Raw genomic sequence first — 20,884 nt, 5'->3', positions numbered from 1 at the left:
TCTTCCTTGTTCTGTCTTCTAAAGTTATTAACATTTTTCATAACTCCATTTTAGCTCCACTATTGGGTTATTTTGTTCATTTACTTATTTTTAGTAGCTGCTGTAGAGATTATATTATGCACCTTAACCCTGTTACAGTTTGTCTTCAGATATTTGTTTCCCCTTTTTATCATTTGCACTGTTATCATGTTTTTCTTCTACATATGCTACAAACACCACAATATGTTTCTATGGTTTTTGTTTCATACATTCAATTTTCTTACATCATTTTTGATGCTCTTTAGACTCAGGTGTTGATCTAAAGTTCTATCTAATATCATTTCCTCATCCCAAAATACTTATTTTCATATTTATTCAAGTAGAAGTGTGCTGAAAACAAATTCTGCTATTGTTTTTCCCCCAAAATGTCTTCATTTTTAAAGAAAAATTTGCTAAGTTAAGAAACTTAGAAAACAGATTTGGATTTGTTTTGTTTTGTTTTCAATATATCAAAGACATCTCTCCATTGTTTTTCTGGCTTGCAGAGTTTCTGATATGTAGTCTACTGTCATGTTGTAGCTCTGTGCATAATGTATCTTTTCTCTGGCTATTGTAAGATTTTTTCCATTATCACTGGTTTTCACACAAAATAAACTTTATGGTCTTGATGTTTTTGTTTTTTAATTTTTATTTTCTTTAGAATGATTTGAGCTTCCTGGATTGGTACAACCACTATAGAAAATGGTGTTGAGTTCCCTCAAAATATTAAATATGGAACTGCCATTTGACCCAGTAATCCTACTTCTAGGAATATATCCTAAGAAACCAGAAACACCTTTCAAAAGAATATATGCCCCCATGCCCCAGTTCATAGCAACATTATTTACAACTAGGAGCCCAGTGCATGAATTCATGCACCTTGAAAGGAACTGTGTGCTGCTAGGCTGTGGTGGGCACAAGGGTGGGTCTCGGTGCATCCTCTGTGTCCCCACCTGGCCCCGCCCGCCACAGCCCCAGGTCTCCTGTCTGCCTGCAGCCCCACTCCTGCCGCTACTGCTCCCACACGCTGACAGCGCTGGCCCCGCTCGCACCCGCTGATGGCACGGAGTGATTGGAGCCAGTGCCAGCAGCGGGTGCGAGTGGGACCAGTACCCTCTGAGGTGATCAGGACCAGCAGCAGCTGCTCGCACCCGCTGATGGTGGCAAGTGATCAGGACAGGCTCCGGGCACTGGCAGTGGGTGTGAGCAATGGCTCTAGCATCTGCTGCGGGTGTGAGTGGGGCTGGCACCAGCAGCAGGTGCAAATACCAGGTGGGACCATGGTGTATGGGAGCAAAGAATTTTCAGTAACCACTAGCGGCTTGCCCCAATGACAGAGACCGGCACCCCTCCTTGGTCTGGTGCCCCCGCTCACCTGCTCCACAATCCCACCATGGCCGATGCCTGCCATGTTCTGCTGACACATCCTGGTGGTCAGATCACATCATAGTGACCAGTTGTTCAGTTGTTCCACATTTCAGTCTATTTCCATATTAGCCTTTTATTATAAAGGCTAGCTACAGTTTGGAAGTAGCCTAGGTGCCCATCAACAGATGGGTGGATTAAAAAACTGTGGTACATCTACACAATGGAATACTATGCAGCTGTAAACAAGAAGGATCTCTTAACCTTTGAGACAGCATGGAGGGACCTGGAGAGTATTATGCTAAGTGAAATAAGCCAGTCAGAGAAAGACAAGTATCACATGATCTTGCTTATATGTGAAATCTAATAAACAAAATGAATAATATTTATGTACAATATCTTGTCATCTGTGAATAATGACAGTTTTACTTCTTTTCTAATTTGGATTCCTTTTATTTCTTCTTCTTATCTATGGCTAGCACTTCTAGTACTATGTTGAACAGGAGTGGTAAAAGTGTACATACTTGTTCCTGTTCTTAGAGAAATAGGTTTAATTTTTGCCCATCGAGTATGATGTTGGCTGAGTTTTGTCATATAAGGCTTTTATTATGTTGAGCTATTATCCCTCTATTCCAACTTTGCTGAGAGTTTTTATCAATAAAAGGTGTTGGATTTTGTTAAATGACTTTTCTGAACCAATTGATATGATTATGTGATTATTGTCTCTCAATTTGTTTATGTGATGTATCACGTTTATTGATTTGTGAATACCATACCAGCCTCGCATCCCCGGGATAAATCCCACTTGCTCAATATGTATGATCTTTCTAATGTAGTGCTGGATCAAATTGCTAGAATTTTGTTGAGTATTTTAGCATCTATGTTCATCAGGGATGATAGCTTTTAATTCTCTTTCTTTGTATTGTCTTTATCTGGTTTTGTGGCTAGGGTAATTCGGTTTCATAGAAAGAGCTTGGAAGTGTGTCTTCCTCTAGAATTTTTTGGAATAGTCTGAGAATGATAGATTTTATTTCTTCTTTGAATGTTTGGTAAAACTCCCCTGTGAAGCTGTCTGGTCCAGGGCTTTTGTTTGCTGGAAGTTTTTTGATTTTTTTCTTCAATTTCATCAGTAGTTATTGGCCTATTCAGGTTTTTTTATTCTTTCTGGCTGAGTTTGAAAGATTGTATTTTTCTAGGGAATATATCCATTTCATCGAGATTGTCCAGTTTGTTGGAGTAGAGTTGTTCATAGTATTTTTTTTTTTTTTATAATCCTTTATATGTCTGTGGGGTCGGTTGTTACTTCACCTCTTTCATTTCTGATTTTATTTATTTGGGTCCTCTCTTTTTGTTTCATGGTGAGCCTGACTAGAGGGTCATTAATATTATTTATCCTTTCAAAGAACCAGCTCTTGGTTTTATTGATATTTCATATTATTTTTGTTTGTTTGTTTGTTTTTGTTTTGGTCTCTATGTCATTTATTTCCGCTCTGATCTTTATCATTTCCTTCCTTCCATTTCCTCTGGGATTTTCTTGTAGCTCTCTTTGTAATTCTTTTACTTGTAGAGTTAGATAACATATTACCGCTTTTTCTTGTTTTTTTGAGTTAGGCCTGTAGAACTATGATCTTCCTTCTCAGGGCTGCTTTCATTGTTTTCCATAGATTTTGGAATGTTGTGTTTTCATTGTCATTTGTTTCCAGGATGCTTTTTATTTATTCTTTGATCTCTTTGGTAACCCAATCATTGTTTAATAGCATGCTATTTAGTCTACAAGTGTTTGCTTTTTTTTCATTGTTTTTATTGTAGTTGATTTCTAATTTAATGCCATTGTGATCTGAGCAGATGCTTGATATGATTTCTATCTTCTGGAATTTGAAGAGAATTTGTCTGTGTCCTAATATGTGTTCTATTTTTTAAAATATCAGGTGTTCACTTGGAAAGAATGTATAATCTGTATCTTTGGGGTGAAATATTCCGAAGATGTCAATTAGTTCCATCGGATCTAGTGAGTCATTTAGGATTGTTTTTTCTTTGCTGATTTTTTGTTTAAAGGATTTATCCAGTGATGCCAATAGCATTAAAGTCACCTACTATGATTGTATTGCTGTAGGCTTCTCCCTTAATATCTTCCAGAAGTTTTTCTTTATGTATTAGGGTGCTCCCGTATTGGATACATAGATGTTTCCCAGAGTTATATCCTCTTGTTGAACTTCTCCCTTTAGTATTATGAAGTGGCTCTCCTTATCTCTTGTTATGGCCTTCACTTTGAGGTCTATTTTGTCAGATATAAGTATTGCTACCCCAGCTTTATTTTCATTTCCTTTTGCCTGAAACATTTTTTTTCCCATTCCTTCACTATCAGTCTGTGTGAGTTCTTTGTTCTGAGGTGGGTCTTTTATAGACAGCAAATGTATGTGTCATGTTTTCTTATCCACTCAGCTACCCTATGTCTTTGGATTAGAGCATTTAATCCATTTACATTAATGGTTATTATTGACTAGAGGCCTGGTGCACTAAATTTGTGCGGGGGGGGGGGAGGGAGTCCCTCAGCCTGACCTGCACCGTCTCCAATCCGGGAGTCCAGAAGTTGTGTCCCCATTTTTGGCATCTCTGGTAGGTAGGGCAAGGCTGGCGTCTCCACAGATCCCAGAGAAGTTAAGGGGTGGGGGAGAGAGACTGGGTGAAATGAGAGAGAGAGAGAAAGAGAGGGGGGGGGGAGAGAGAGAAACATAGTAGTCATATATGTGTCAGAGAGAGAGAATGTATATGTGTCTATAGAGAAACAATAGTTGTATATGTATCTATGAGAGAGAGAAACAGAATAGTTGTGAGAGAGAGAGAGAGGGAGAGAGAGAGAGAGAGAGAGAGAGAGAGAGAGAGAGAGAGAAATGGATCCGAAAGATAGGGTTCTGGGTGTGTTTCTGTGTAAGAAATGGGGAGAGAAAAAGATTGAAAAGAAGGGAAAAAAGGGTAGACAGACCCCACCTTCCACTTAGGTGACTCCCTTCTCCTTACCATGTAGTCAGCAACCCCAGCACTGAGTCAGCTAGGGTAGGGTGACCCCATTTGCCCTTCTCCTTCTTGTGCTTCTCCTGTGTCTGGGGCATGTCCTCTGGATGCCTTTGTCCTCTCTTCAAGAGTCACCTCATGAGCCCCCACCCTGTGGCCCTGAGGGGTGAGATCAGTTGGAAGTGTCAGAATGAACGTTCTCTTGTCCTTCTGTGGGGGATGTCACTGAGGACGGGGTCACAGCCTCCTGCTAGCCGCTGTTTGCCCTCATTTCCTGAGGGCTGTCCATCTGGCCTCCCCCGAGGTTATCTCTGTAGCCCCTGGACCCATCGTGTATCAGAGTGATTCCACCTGGGAAGCAGGATAGGGATCTCCGTTGAGCCCGGGCATCCCCAGAAACTGAAAGATTGAAAGAGCCACCAGAGCCTGCAGAAGAAGGGGGTGCCAGGGAGCTGGTGTGGCTGTGGCCCCCCTTGACAGCATAGATGTTTGCCTCCTCTTGAAACTTTCTGATATTTTTATTATAATGAATTTGCTTGTTGCCAAACCAGTTGGAGACCTGAGAAATGGTAATGCCACACTTCTTGACAAGCTCCTCCTTAGTTTCCTCACTGAGATATGGGTTACTCAGGTGGAAATAGAAATACTCATTTAAGACTTCAGTGGCCTATCTGCTGAAGTTCCGGCATTTCCATCTGGCATCCAGGACTGGGAGCGCAGGATCATGATGGCCTTGCAGGTGGGCACTTCCACTGGTGGCCGCTCCTGGGCCACGCCTGACTGGTAGTGACTAATTAGCATATCTGGGCTAATTAGCATATTCCTCTCTTATATAGGATAGGCAGTTGTTTGTCACCATTTTTATTCTTTATGCCTGTGTTCCTTCTTCCCTTTCTATTTCTTCTTTTTAAAGCAGTCCCTTTAGCATTTCTTTCATTGCTGGCGTGGTGGTAATAAAATCTCTTAACCTTTTTTTTTTCATCTGTGAAACTCCTAATTTTCCCTTCAATTTTGAATGATAACCTTCTGGATGCAGTATTCTTGGAATCAGACCCTTGCTTTGCATGACTTTGTATATTTCATCCCATTTCCTTCTGGCCTGATGTGTTTCTGTTGAAAAGTCAGTTGATAGTCTAATTGGACTCTTGTAGGTAAATTTCTATCTCTCTCTGGCAGACTTTAAGATTCTTACTTTTTCATTGATGTTTGCCAATTTAATTATGATGTGTCTTGATGTTGGTCTTTTGGGGTTCATCTTGTTTGGAACTCTGTGTCCTTCTTAGACTTATGTGAATTTTTTCTTCCCGAAGTCAGGGAAGTGCTCTGTCATTATTTCTTCAAACAGGTTTTCTATTTCTTGGTCTGCTTCCTCTTCTTCTGGCACCCGTATTATGTGAATATTGTTTTGTTTTGTGTTGTCCCAAAGCTCCCTTAGGCTCTCTTCCTGCCTTTGAATGTTTTTTTCCCAGTTGCTGCTCTGCTTGGGTGTTTTTTCTACCTTATCTTCTAACTCGCTGATGTGGTCCTCCGCTTCTTCTAGTCTACTATTGAAACTTTCCATTCTGTTCTTTATTGTAATTATACCATCCTTTATTTCCTCTTGATTCTTCTTGATTTCCTCTTAATTCTTACAATGTTGTTAAATTTGCCTTCCATCCTTTTTAGCATCCTTATACCCATTGCTCTAAATTCTTTCTCTGTCAAATTACTTGCCTCCATTTCATTTATTTCCTTTTCTGGCAATTCCTCCTTTTCTTTCATATGGGGTTTCTTTCTGTTTCCTTATTTTTGCTGTTCCTTTGTGGTTGTTTCTATGCATTAGATCAAACTTCTTTGCCAATGAGATTTTTTGAGTTTGTCTTATATAATAGATATTTTGCATTTTACCACAATTTAAAAAATATCTTAGTATGTACTTGATTTAGTGGCAAAACATCCCATACTCCGTTTTGACTTTCTGTTTAAACTTCAGTGAATTGATGATTCTTTATTGCATAGATTTAACCCTATATGTGATTTCTCTCTTCTTTATATTCTCACTAGAGGCCCGCTGCATGAATTCATGCACAGGTGGGGTCCGTCGGCCTGGCCGGCAATCAGGGCTGATTGGGGCTGGCCAGTGGGGGTGGAGGGGCCGCAGGAGGTTGCCTGGCTATGGGAGGTTAGCTGTGGGAGGTTGGCTGTGGGCGTGCACTGACCACTAGGGGGCAGCTCCTGCATTGAGCGTCTGGTGGTCATTATACATCATAGCTACTGCTGGACTGGTTGTTCCGGTTGTTCTGGTCATTCGGCATTCAGTCATAATGGTCACTTAGGCATATATATATATATATATATATATATATATATATTCCTCAATTTCCAAGGGAGGGTGAAGAAAATGTCTTATTAGCACAATTCTGCTATGATTGTCATTTATTATTTATTTCAAATAATTATTTCCTAAAAATGAAAAACTTATTAGGAAATTATAACTATTAACAAATATAGGTAGGTGTAATTATTATTACTCAATCTCTTCACACACCCTGCATACCCACATAAAATGGTAGCACCAACTTGCCTGCTATTTCAACTGTGCACCCCAGGTGAGTGTGGGGAGCCATGGCTGGTGAGTTTTTTCTAATCTGAGAGTTCATGGGGAAGAAATAGTTTGGGAAAAGGCTGACTTCCTCATTAGGTTTGCTTAAGGGTTTATGTGAGCAACATAAACCTAAAAGGTTTATGTGGCGAGGGGATAGAAGGAGGAAGAGAAGGAGATCAGACTGCCTTTCACAGTATTTTTGACATAAGCAGTAAAGGTCAGGAAGAATCTGGAATTCTGTTGGTATTTTGCTAGTCTTATCTGAATTTGAAACTGTGAGTCACCTGGGCATGGGATGCATATCAGCAGACCTCTTTGGAATTTAAGAAATGGGAGTATGTCAGAGAAGAATGACCTCTGATTTTCAGGAAGTTAACAGAAATTCATGAAATCAACTCTCTCGTGTTACTCAGTGACCATATGCAGGTAATGCTAGAATCAGAAAGAATCATATTGAGTAGATGCTGCAAGATTCAAAGATCATTCCTCAACACTGATGAGCCCCATGGAGAGAAATGTTTGGTTGAATAAGATTGAAATGATTGCTTCCTTGTTGGTAAGTGGAGAGGAAAATTGGGCTGTGTCCATTACTTACGGAATCTTTGTTTCAAATAGACTGAGTCTTGATTCAGAAGAGGAGGCTGTTTATTCAGTCAGTGGGCCATGGTACAAAGTGATTAGCCAGGGGGAGATGAACAAAGTGAGAGATGAAAAAGACACTGTCATGGATAAGGCCCCAGTGTTGATTGACCTTATTATTGGGAAAGGATGCTGGGCCTGCCATAAAAGTATCACACATCTCAGGGAAGACCATCAACCTGCATTAAAGATCTGGCTGCATTAAGGTAAGGGCCAATGATTCAGCCTAAAGCCCTACTAGTCCCTGTATCTTGAGTTAGGTATCTGCTATTTTCATTTGTCTTGTCAATTTAGAATAAGTTTCCTATCATCTTAACCTCAGACCCTATTTCTATATGATGCTACTGCATGATCTCTAGAGAAACAGTAAGCTCTTTTTCTACCTATAACTTGCTCTTACCTCATCTTTCTATTAACGTGCTTTTCACAATATACAGTGATAGTGGAGTTGTCAGGGAGCAAATTGAGTGTCAATTAAGTGTGCATTAAATAATTACATTTACATTAAATTACACTAGTCAACTTCTTTGCTTGTTATTTTGTGCAGTATTGTCTACTTGCATATGCAAGTCTGTGGGTGGTCCCCTGAGGGCTACCCTCTATATTACCAGTCTTCCTAAGACCCCAGTTCCAGGTACTGATATTTGAGTTGGTCCATTCTTAAATCCTTTGCTCCCTCCTCAGAGTGAAGATGACTTCTCTGGTGAATTACCAGTACTAGAATACCAGCACTTCTCCAAGCCACTTCAGAGGGAGAAGCTGTTAGTTATGGTGGAAGAAAACAAAGTCTGTTTCTATCACAGATGATTACTGTCCCCAGTGGTCATCTATTTTTGATAAATCTCTCTCTCATTTCAAGTTGCTTGTTTCTTATTCCTCCCTTCCCCATCCCAACCAATGATAATCCATCATTAACAATGAAGGCCATGGACTATTGTAATCTAATTGAGAATGCCCCTCATCCTCTATCTGTTTGTTGTTCCATTCCCTTACAATGCCATAGACACACCTACACCTCACTTTCAGTTCTGTCGGGATGGGGAACTAATGAAACCTTGAGTCAGAATCTTCAATAGCATTGACTCTATAATGCACTCATCTTCTTGCTAGTTTTTCAGCACCAGATCTATGACAACTAGCCAATGTAATAAACAAAACTTCTTGCTAAAACAACACGAGAGGAAAACCCATGGATAGATATTCCATTGCTAGAAACCAAACTTCCTTAAGAAATGTTCATGAAAGTTCTGATTGCAAACATAGCTTTTCTAGACCAAATGTGCAGGGTGGAACTACATGTAGCCCACAGCCATGTTGACCCTACACAATGGACTGATGGACTGCAACTAGATTAATACTAAACTGAACCAAATTTCACCATAGAAAGAAAAGTTTGGAAACTAGCTTTGCTTCTAGCCCTTCTGAATTAAACTATTCTGGGCATGTATTCAGATCCACCTTAGCCTCATCCTTGTTATTAGATGTGTGGTTATATGTATAATTAATCTTAGCTACAATTTTTTTATCTTTGAGGTGAGTTAATACTACCAAGCTCACAGTGTAGTAATTGTTATGCCCAGAATTCAAGATCCCCAAGAAACCATGCCAGGGAGTCAGTCCGATGCAAAAGCAGAAGGTCCTTTATTGAGTTAGCTAACCCGACCCGGGCCTCCAGTCGATGCAGCGACCGGAAACCGAGTGAGACCCATGTGAAAATCCGGGCTTTCATAGTGAGGGGAGGGGCGCTGGCTGTGGCCCTGCCAATTGGCCAGGCGCAAGTCGGGTCATCTCTATGGCGCACACATCCCCTGCTTGTCATTGGTTAGTTCAAAGAAATCCTGGGCGTGGCCAGCAGGGGCCTGGGCTCGGGAAGGCACTTTTCCGAGCACATGGCCTCTGCCCCAACATGGAGGATCCAGGGTAAGATGGGGGGCGTAGCCCTCGCCCTTTCATTCCCCCCTTGTCTTGGAACTTCCGGCTCAATCATGAGACGGACTGCACTTCTATTTCACCGTCGCTAGGGGCCAGTAGTGAGCACACAGAACTATCAACTGAACTATTTTATACACTTAACAAATGGTCCGGTGGAAGGGAAAGAAACCATTTTAGCTTTAACAACTTCTATTGAAATAGGATTTTTCTTCTTAAAATTCCTCCATGGCTATTAAAAAGCCAAATCAAGATTAATTTATCTACTGTCCTGATGTTTGCATAAACACAACAAGAATGGTAACTGACTACCTTTGCTGGAATTTCATGGTTGAAACTTAATGTGCCCCGTAGGGCCAGGAAGCCAAGCCATCCAGCTGCCATCAGGCCTGCCTGCAGTATCTGCTGAGTTAGGTGAATCCCTCACCTGTAGCAACTCCACCTCAGCCCATGCTCCAGGCTTTAAGGCCCATCTCAGTAGCCCTCCTACTCGTTGCAGCCCAGAGTGTGTGGGGGTTCTGCAGGGATGCAGAGGCATCTTTACTGCTCCCCTTCTACTCTTACCAACCGCCAGGGATGGTAGGGCATGGGCCTGACGCTCCAGCGCCAGCCGTCTTCAGGGCTCCCAGGCAGGATACCAGGCTTTCTTCGTGGCATTCTTAGTGGCTTCAAGTCTTTAGAGCTCAGATAGGGCTCTTTAAAACATGATACTCCAGTCAAAGTTTTCCGTTAATAAAACCACTATTAGGAACCAGTCTTACTGAATCTATGCAAAGAAACGTACTTACTTAGCATTGCCAGATTTCGGAGGAATTACATAAGGAGAAAAACATACTGATTTACTCTAAGATTTTCTGACTTTCCTTGCTAATTTCTTTTCATGGATTTAAAACAAAACAGTAATTGTTGGTCCATGCCTCGGACTTTCTAGTCTAAACAGGCTTTTTCCAGCTTTACTACCCCTGACATGGGCATGGTGACTCAGGCCTGCAAGACAGTATTACAGGCTGTCAACTGTTAGCTGTCTCTCAACAGAGACCAAAACCTGATGGGCACCCTTCCCTGCCCAGTTGGGCACTTGTCCTCTTGGCAGCTAGACACCCTTTACCTTTGGGGGTCACCCCACACAGCTCCCTTCCAGGACAGCCAACATACATTCAAACCTGCAAAAGAATCAAAGGTTAATATAACATATCGATACAATGAAACATAATATTGGCATCATGGCCGCTTCAGGTAGCCAAATCTATCACTAAACATGTGATCCTATAAATGGTCCTTGTCCCTTTGGAGCCATGTCCATGAAGATGCAGGCATTATCTAAGTGTATTACACAGTATTGTGGGGGCTCCTGGTGACAGGAGCGATCACGAGTCATGTTACCGGCATCAGGCAGGTCAAGCACTCCGTAGCTTGAGCTTGAGCGGGTTGCGTTGATCTTGATCGATCGATGCTCCATTTGGTGATGAAGTTTTTCCGGATGGACCCAGGTCGTGAAGCCATCTACCTTGAGAGCGGTGGGGGTCTTCAGCACCACAGTGTAGGGACCCTTCCAACGTGGCTCTAGGGTCTCCCAGCAGTGCCTTCTGATGTAGACCCAATCTCCTGGTCTGTGCTGATGAGGAGTTGGGGTTGGGCTGGTCCCGTAGATGGCGCGGAGGCGCGGCCAAATGTCCTCGTGCACCCTCTGGAACCCTCTCAAGGAAAGAGATTGTTAAAGAAAAGCCACCCAGTCCTCACCAGTCTCTGAGTCAGATTCCTCCTCTCTTGGAGAACTTTAAAGTCCTGATGGCTTCTAGGTAACCCTGTTTATCAGTTACAGACTCTTCTTTTTTTGTACCAGTTCCCTTTGTGGCAGAGCAGCAACCAGGCCTCTTTCAAGGGAGTGCGCTAGAAGTGGGTATCAGCCCCTCCTTTGCTAGCAGCAACAGGTACCAAACTCTTTCAGTACATTTGACCAGCTTCATTCCCGCCCACCTTTACAGATTCTAAGGTCCATTGTTTTCCTTTAACCAGCAAGCTAAATGACACTGGCCTGTATTATTTAATTCAGCACAGGCAGGGGGAAGGGCCCATGGAATCTCTGCCCTGAGGAACTGTGAGCCCTACCCTTAAATGTCCCAATCAGACTAGAAAAGTCACAAATATCTTTTAAATCTACCCCAGAATTCCAAAATCCCAACCTAGCACAGAATATATTTCCACACTTACATAAACAAATACAGTCTTGGGATCTTGAGCAGGTAACAGGAACACTGCCCAAGTCCCCTGATGGGGGCCTGACAGGAACAGATGTGGGGGCCTCCCTTTCCCATGTCCCAGGATGGGATTCTTGACCTATGTCTCATCCAGATAGAAACAGTACTCATATTGAACAAGGAAATCAAGACTAAATAGACATGATAACTAGATACATTCCCCATTAAGAACTTTGAGGTGCATGCCACATTTACATCACAAAATACCAACAAATCAGTTTCAGTTGTGTCAAGATACAGAACAAGTCCCTGAACAGAGGTGGTAGAAAACTGTCTAGGAATGCTTCTTTTATATCTTTCTAAAACCCTTAGAGATTCTTGATACAATCCCCTAAAAGTTAAAGAGGAAGGAAAGAACCATTCAATGTCCTTCAAGAGGATTAAACACATTGGATCCTCTGACGTTTCAGGGGTACCAAGGAAGGAGAAATTAGGCCATGTTTAGTCCTTCTCACAATCCATCATTAGTGACCAGTCCCAGCTCACTGGTATATCATTCACTTAACATTTCTTTTTTTTTTTTTTCTCCTATCACACCAAGGCCATGCTTTCCAGGTAGCTAGAACTCTTAGCCTTAATTCTTAGGTGATTAGCAATACATTTTAAGAGACACAGAAAAAAGAAAAATCTTTCTTGGGTAACCTAGGTAAAACTTAGGAAAACATTTTCAACACTTAAAAACAGTTCTCAACATAATAGGATTTAATCAATTACTCTTAATTTGTGTATGATATATGTATAACTGTGGTTCTACTGCTATCATACCACTGAAATTATATTAAGACCATGATTGCTAATTTATAAAGTATTAAATAAATCCGCGAGGCTAGCACACTTTTTGCCCCATCCGCATTTCCGCAGTAAAACTCCGCCTTAAAACTCCACCTCTGAAATTCTATCCTGCCTCAGTGAGCAGACACTCCTTTTGTGATTGGCTAAGTCAGAGGGAGGGGCTGTTCCAAGATGGCGGCCCCCAGGGGCGAGGCAGGCCATGCGGCCAACATGGGTCAGGCAGCTCAAAGTGGCAGCTGTCTACACTGTTCTCTGACAGAGCAAACCAAAACCCTAAAAGGTAGATGGCCAACATTATATTGTAGACAAACAGAAATCTCATTAGCTGTTTATACCCTTTATAACTATCTTGATATTAATTACATTTAAACTGGTTTTTGTATTAAAAATTTCAGTTGAGATCTTAAAAATTAATCCTCTTTTTAAAATCAGACCAAGAAGTGCCATTTTTAAGGCCAAAACAGTCTCGGGTTTTTATTCTGTACACAGCAAAAGGTCAAGTTCAGCTCAAAACTATGCGCACTCGTTTTTAAACTGGCCTTTTTCCTTTACACGTGCACAGAAATCCCGGATGCATTTATAAATTTGTAAACGCTTTTCAATTACAAGAAGGATTTTAATTTTAGAATACTTGGGGAGGGGGTGACCTGTTTCCACAGACCCTCACTCAGGCGGCCGTCCGACCGCCACACAAAGGAGGGGTGAGCGCAGTCCCCCTCCCTCCACATTCATACACTTTCACCAGACATCCATTCAGAGTTTAAACAATCCATTCAATTCCTAACAACTTCCCCATTCCCGAGGGAGATTTAAAGCCTCCCCCAATCTCCTTGAAATTATTAATCCAGCAAGTCCACAAAATAAAACGGAAACACAAACAACTAAAGGGCCCAAAAAAGTACAGCCTTCCAACTCCATGGAAGCAAAAACCGAAAGCTAGACGATGGCTGCGCGCCAACCAGCAGGAGCGACCCGCCTTTTCTCAGATTGAGGGGTTCCTACAGACCTTCCAACTCCGCGGAAGCAAAGCTATACCCCTTCAGATGGAGGATCTGGGCGTCCCCCGGCTCCTCCCGCCTATTGATCCTGTGCATCCACTCAGATCATTATTACAGGCATTTACAGGCATTTACAGATTTCAGAAGTGAGCTCACACCGGATAGATACAAAACAAAACACGCGACACAAACAAAACAAAAAACACGCGACACAAACAAAACAAAACCTACCACGGTCAGTCAGGCCCTCCGGACTGGGAGTCCCCTCAATGGTGTTGGGGATCCCGGCGAGCCCCCAAAATGTTATGCCCAGAATTCAAGATCCCCAAGAAACCATGCCAGGGAGTCAGTCCGATGCAAAAGCAGAAGGTCCTTTATTGAGTTAGCTAACCCGACCCGGGCCTCCAGTCGATGCAGCGACCGGAAACCGAGTGAGACCCATGTGAAAATCCGGGCTTTCATAGTGAGGGGAGGGGCGCTGGCTGTGGCCCTGCCAATTGGCCAGGCGCAAGTCGGGTCATCTCTATGGCGCGCACATCCCCTGCTTGTCATTGGTTAGTTCAAAGAAATCCTGGGCGTGGCCAGCAGGGGCCTGGGCTCGGGAAGGCACTTTTCCGAGCACATGGCCTCTGCCCCAACATGGAGGATCCAGGGTAAGATGGGGGGCGTAGCCCTCGCCCTTTCAGTAATGATTACATGAGATGATATATGTAGTAAATTAATAGTGCTTTCCTCAAAGAGAGTACCCAGTAAAGATGATGATGATGATGATGATGATGATGATGATGATGATCTTAAGGGTCTCAATTTAGATGCTCCTGAGAGCAGAGCCAGAGTTGGGGACTTGCATGGAGGTAGCTTATTTAGAAGAGGTCCCCTAGGAAGCAGTGGTGAGTGAGGGAGAAAAATCACTCTCCAAAACTTCATTAAAGAATTCATTACAGTTACTAGCAACTGGATTTCAGTCTTCCGGGGATCCTCTAAAATTGTGTACAATCTACCTTTCTAGAAGACGGAGAATTGGGGGTAAGAGCATTTATCAAATGACTACTGCCCTCCTATGGTTGAAGCTTGCCCCCAGGGCTGGGCCCCTACCTGAGCCTAATTTTCTGGGTGTCCATGCTCACAGCTGAGCAGCCCGCATTACTTTGGTGAACATCCCCAGGAAGAAAAGCAAAAAGAGCCTGAGGCACAGGTGCTTGATGTGGGACACTGGCCACATACAGGGACTACTCTCAGGTGGGCTAATGGGCTGTGACATGTGATGAGAATGGTTCTTAAACTCATACAAATTAACTTCATACACTGCATTGCTTATTAACATATTATTTATGTATTCAATTTCTTTTTTTTTAATCAAGATAATCTTCATGTCACTCCAGTCTCCCTCCACCCTTGAATGGATGCAATTGTTCACTCTTTTAAAAACTACTTGTGGAAATATGCTGTTGGGTTTTTTTCCTATGAAAATTTTTCTCTTAAGACACTTCTCATATTCTACAAGCATTAAAGATATTTGAAAATTATATTAAAGTAATAATTAATATTCCTGAATGTCTGTTATTCAAAAGTTGATACTGATTTTCAAACATTAACTTTAATTCAACAGCTTCTCCAAGGCAGGTAGTTTGCAGGTAGGGGAATTGACACTTGAGTTGGATACCTATCAGGTGAATAATTACACCAGTGTAAAGTGTTGATAGTGTTAAATGGTTGAGTCCAAAGTCTGGCCTTTAATCTCCCTAGCAGAGGCCAAAAATGTAAACACCCTACAGGTTTGCCAAGAAACATACATAAATTGATCAGGTTATGTGGGGACAGGAAAAATGGGAGAGCATATAAATGCACAAATGTAGCCTTATGGATTCAGATTCAGATATTTACTGTCGTATGAAAATTCAGGCAAGAGATGATTCTGATCCAATATTTTATTTGAAATCTTACAATTTTTAACTTCTGCTAAAGACTGCTAAAATACGTTATAGCTGTGAGTCTCAAAGAAAGCACATCTTCGTTCATGAGGGAGTCTGTAGGTCACCAATGTTTCACTTCTTTTAACCCATATATATGTCTTGGCCCTACTACTATTACATGATAAACCCACGAGGCTGAGATTTCTCCCCAGTCACTTTCGTAAGTAGTTCATCTCCCTGCAACTAATCTGCAAAATGAAACCAATAATGCCTGTATTCCTTTCCTAGGGCTGCTGTAACAAAATATCACAAACTGGGGGCTGAAAGCAGAAATGTATTTTTTTATAGTTCTAGAATCTGAGAGTCTGAAACAAGGTGTGAGCAGGGCCATGCTCTCTCTGCCAGCTTCTGGTTGTTTCTGGCAATCCATGAATTCCTTGATTTACTGTTTGAATAACTCCAATCTCTGCTTTCATGATCATATTGCTCTCTTCCCTACGTGTGTCTATGTTTTTATATGTGATTCTTTCTGTCTGTCTCTGTTCTTGTGCCTCTCTTCTTTTATATTTGTCATAATGGGTGAAGAATTCACTCTATTCTAATATAGCCTCATCTTAACTAATTACATTTGCAAGAACCTTTTTCCAAATAAGGGCGCTTTCTGAGTTACTATGGGTTAGGACTTCAACTTATATACAGGTGTGGGCAAAAGTAGGTTTACAGTGGTATGTGAAGCACAGTTCTCATTATATTAATGAGTATTATTATAAATAAAATGTCTTTTTTTCCATACAAACAACTATAAACCTACTTTTGCCTGCCCCTGTATTTTGTGGAACACAATTTAACTCATAACAATGGCTCACCCCCAGGCCTGTTATAAAGCTGTTATTCTTTGGATTTATCTTCTCTAGGATGCATTGTGTTTCCTCTTTCAGTGGGCTCATATTTTTTTTTTAGTTCTGGAAAAATTTCTTCAATATTTTTTTTAAATATATTTTATTGATTTTTTTACAGAGAGGAAGGGAGAGGGATAGAGAGCTAGAAACACTGATGAGCGAGAAACATTGATCAGCCGCCTCCTGCACACCCCCCACTGGGGATGTGACCACAGCCAATGTACATTGCCCCTGACCGGAATCGAACCTGGGACCCCTCAGTCCGCAGGCCAACGCTCTATCCACTGAGCCAAACCGGTTAGGGCAAAATTTCTTCAATATTGTTCTCTCTTTCATTTTCTCAATTGTCTTTCTGAAATTTTAATCAGATACATATTAGAACTTCTCATTATGTTCTTCATATCTCTAAACCCCTCTTTCAAATTCCCTTCTCCTCATCTCTGTTTATGGTATTCTAGATAAATTGTTTAAAATATATTTCAGATTACTTATGCTATCACAAATTTTATATGTCTGCCTTTTAACCTAACCACTATTAATTAAAACTGATATACTTCCATCATTAAATTTCTCTGCTTATTCCTTACTATAAAGTAATTGCTTATTATTTTCCTTATTTGAACTCCTTATCCACTGCCATTCTATACTCTTATTTGATTAGTCAAACATTTGCTTATTGTTGGAGACATCAATTTGCAGTTTCTTGTTTCTTCTGTATATTCTCATAGTGGCTGGCTTTTTAGTATGCCTATAAACTCATTCCTTCTGCTTCTGGCAGATGACAGTCCAAAGATCTCATCAATCCCTCCTTAAAGATTTGGTGCCAATGCCATTCTAATACCAGCCTTTCACCTTGCAGAGGTCCCATAGGCCAGTATTTTTATAATACTGTAGATATAGAAATCTGATGCACAGAGACTATAGTTCTCCTGGCTGTCAGCTAGTCCAGACAGGCTCTTTGCTGCTCCCCTCCAGCTCACAAACTCTGAAGCTTCTTCTCCAGCCACCCGAACTCCCAGGAGCTCCAATCACATCTCTTGATCTCAATACCTTGGCCACCCGGGGACCAGGTTCTGGTTCATATAGAACCAACAGTGCCCCAAAGTGCATGTCTTAATAAATTCACAATGTTCTGGTGCATGGATGGTCTCAGACAGCGCCTGGTTATTCCTTACATTAGATTGAGACATTCAGCAGTGATATTCAATAGAGAATATACATCAAAAACACCTACGATTAGTTTTATGTATTTGTAACCCTGAGCCTCACTCTTGGATATTCTGGTTCAATCATCTGAAGTATGAATATTAGTATTTTCAAAAGATTTCACTTGCTGAACCAATGTAGTTTAGATACTTATTCTAGAGTCTAGTTCTCATTAAGCATTCAATACAAAATAGCTACTTTAGAGGCATATTCGCATGAGTCGTCTCCTCAAGAAGCTGCCTATCTCACCAGTTAAATTTCTCACTGAGGCTGACTGTTGTAAATCTTTATAACCTGACCCAATCTGTCTCTCAAAACTCCCTTTCCTCTAGTTCCAAACAAGCAACCTTTGCCATAAGCATTGAGGAGATCATTCTGGCTTCAGCATTTTGTCTATATTATTCTAGTCATTGATTCCAGTCTTGACATTTTGTTTATATTCTACTTATTGGATTTTTTTCATCTCAAAACTAACAAACAAAACCACTGACTTTAAAGTATAGAAATACAATTACACTTTGCATTCATGACTCTGCTAATGAGAAAGAGACTTATACACTCTAACTTTCAATTTTTGATCTTTAAAATCGGGCTTAATTTTTCAGTATCGTTGAGTGGGTGAAAAGAGCTATCTTAGTACCTACAACACAGAAATATCTCAATAAGTTAGTCACCTTCTCTTTCCTCTGTCACCAATCCAAACACTATGCCTCCTGCAGTTAGAGTATGTTGTGCCAGCCTGGGTGCCTTCGCTGGCTGGTCAAGGTTATATTTAATTGACTGACTTCTGATATCTCACAGAACTTTTGTATATGCCCTCACTTATTGTCAAAATTCTTTTTAATGCTGATATTTTATCTTCATTAATTAGCTTCAGTTCCATAAAAATAAATGCATAATCCTATTTTCTGCTTTTATAACTTATATTTCTTAAAGTAGTGCCCGCTGTGGAGTAGCACATGGAGCCAAGTAGAGTCATGCATCACTTAACAATTGGATAGTTCTGAAATATGTGTTGTTAGATGATTTTGCCATTGTGTGAACCTGGATGGTTTGTCCTACTACACAACTAAGCTACATGGTATAGACTCTTGCTACTGGGCTATAAACCTGTACAGCATATTATTGTACTAAATACTGTAGACAATTGCAACATAAGTTAAGTATTTGTGTATCTAAACATAGAATAAGTACAGTAATGGAACAAATGGTATTCTTGTATAGGGAACTTAGCATGAATAAAATTTATTTGACTGGAAGTTGCTCTGATGAGTCACTGAGTGAGTGTTGAGTGGATGTGAAGGCCTAGGAGATTTCTATGCACTACTGTAGATTTTAAAAACATTGCCTCACAACAGTGTCAGAAATAGAACTTCTAAACTGTCAATGCTGCTCTATGAACGAAAATGTGGACTGGATTGATTGATTGGAGACATCAAGGAGAAACTGAATGGATAAGGCATAGATCAGCATGATAGTGACTGTCAGGATGAAATAAAAGGTGGTCTGAGGATCACTAAGAATAATAGCTCAAGCTGAAGAGATAAAAGAACATAGAGATTGTCATGCAATGTGGTTTTGGCTATTGCATCTTAAAGCAGTGGTTAAATTAAGAAACTTTGTGGTATTCATTAAAAAAAGGATGGTTAACATGTAGAGGGTGTAGAACAGTGAGGACTCAATATTTTAACTTTGGACATTTGTTTGGGATTCCATTGACCCTATCTTACACAGAGGGCTCTCTCTGGCATGGAATTCATGAGGGGAAGAGAGGGATTTACCTACGTTTTACACTATTATAACCTGAACAACTTTCAAAGTTCAGGGACAGGCGGACTCCACACTATCACAGAAAGCTTTTACTAAAGTGGCAGTGGCACTTACTACTTGTTATGTTAGCTCCTATAGACCTGTGTCTTTGTACATGACTTTAGGTCCTTAACAAAGATTTTACACAATAAACTCTGAGGGCCATCAGACTAAATCTGGGAGGACTGCTGTGCCTCTGAATATTTTGCACTGGAGAGTCAGGTTTCTCTGTGCTGAAACAGGTCAGTAGCTGACTAATTGGGATGTAATCTGTGCACCCACAATTCAGGTGCTATGAGTGAGAAGAAGTCAATTGCAAAGCCCCACAGGCATGGCTCCTGTTGGAGAAAGAAAAAAAAAATTCCTCCTGGGCTTCTGGTTAAGATGGCAGCATAGCAAATAGAGTACTCAGAACCTCCCACAGCCACATCAAAATTACAACTCAACTAAAGTACAACCACCATTCAGAACCACATGAAATTTAGCTGAACAGAGTCTTATAACTAAGGATATACAGAAGAAGCCGTGTTGAAACTGGTAGGAGGGGCAGAAGCACAGAACAGACTGGTCCCAAATCCATGTGTGGCTGTTAAAAATTGGGAAGGATAACTCAGCTGCAGAGGTCCCCCCTGAGGAGCCAGAGGTCTGCGTTCCACACCAGAATCTAGTGCAGGGAAGATAAGTTCCCATAACTTCTGGCTGAGAAAACCAGCAGGGATTGTGGCTAAGTGAGATAAAGGGCTGCTCGAGCCCTAGGCAGATCCTCTTAAAGGGTCCACACACTGACTGACTTGATCTCTCATGTTGAAGGCACTAGGGCAGGAGATTGAAAGGCACTAGGATCATATGGGGAATAACTGAATTGTCTGGCTTCAGGATGAGGGCTGGAGGGACAGCTTTCTCCCAGATGGAAGTGCTGGCAGAGATCACTGAACCTTCTCCCGAGAGAGCTGGCAGTCTCCATATGTGAATCTGCATCAGCCTGGCACTGTTTACCCGGCCCTGGTAATTTCTTGAGACTCCAGTCCACCCAACTGTGTCCAGTGTCTTTTCTATGCAAAGGGCCTGTCTTGGCTCATGCTTTAGACTTTCCTAAAATCTCTCAAACCAGTAGCACCTGGCCTCTGTGTGACCCATACCTCTTGCTAAATGGCCCCAGACCTGGCACTAGTGGCAGCCAGCCTCTCAGTTCACAGCTTGGCTTCTTCTGGGCATGTCCTTGTCCGACACAAGTAGCAATCATCTGCTCATGCTGGGTGGCCCCAGGGCAGGGCATCTGATAAACAACTTCAGACCACATCAGATTACAACCTAGCCACCTCCACAAGCAATGCACTCAAAGACAGACTCAGGGGGCACCAAAGCCCCACTGAAATGAAATCTGCAATATGGGATTGGTCTCTTCACAGCAGCTCCTCCTCTGTAGTCACAGCCAGTCCTTACAGCCAATCAGCCTGAGGGT

General features: G+C 41.6%; 1 protein-coding gene and 1 pseudogene across 1 annotated transcript; one reads left to right on the top strand and one right to left on the bottom strand.

Annotated features, from left to right (window-relative positions):
* Positions 1-4,567: 4,567 nt before the first annotated feature.
* Positions 4,568-5,196, bottom strand: LOC118664121 (annotated as a pseudogene).
* A 2,288-nt stretch (positions 5,197-7,484) lies between these two features.
* CARD18 (caspase recruitment domain family member 18) lies at positions 7,485-7,823 on the top strand. Its single transcript, XM_036323980.1, has one exon. The coding sequence runs from the start codon at positions 7,485-7,487 to the stop codon at positions 7,821-7,823; it is 339 nt and encodes a 112-aa protein (XP_036179873.1).
* The last annotated feature ends 13,061 nt before the right edge of the window (positions 7,824-20,884 follow it).

The sequence above is a fragment of the Myotis myotis genome, unplaced genomic scaffold, assembly GCF_014108235.1.
Source record: "Myotis myotis isolate mMyoMyo1 unplaced genomic scaffold, mMyoMyo1.p scaffold_m19_p_10, whole genome shotgun sequence".
Taxonomy (NCBI): domain Eukaryota; kingdom Metazoa; phylum Chordata; class Mammalia; order Chiroptera; family Vespertilionidae; genus Myotis; species Myotis myotis.
This window is presented reverse-complemented; position numbering and strand designations above follow the sequence as displayed.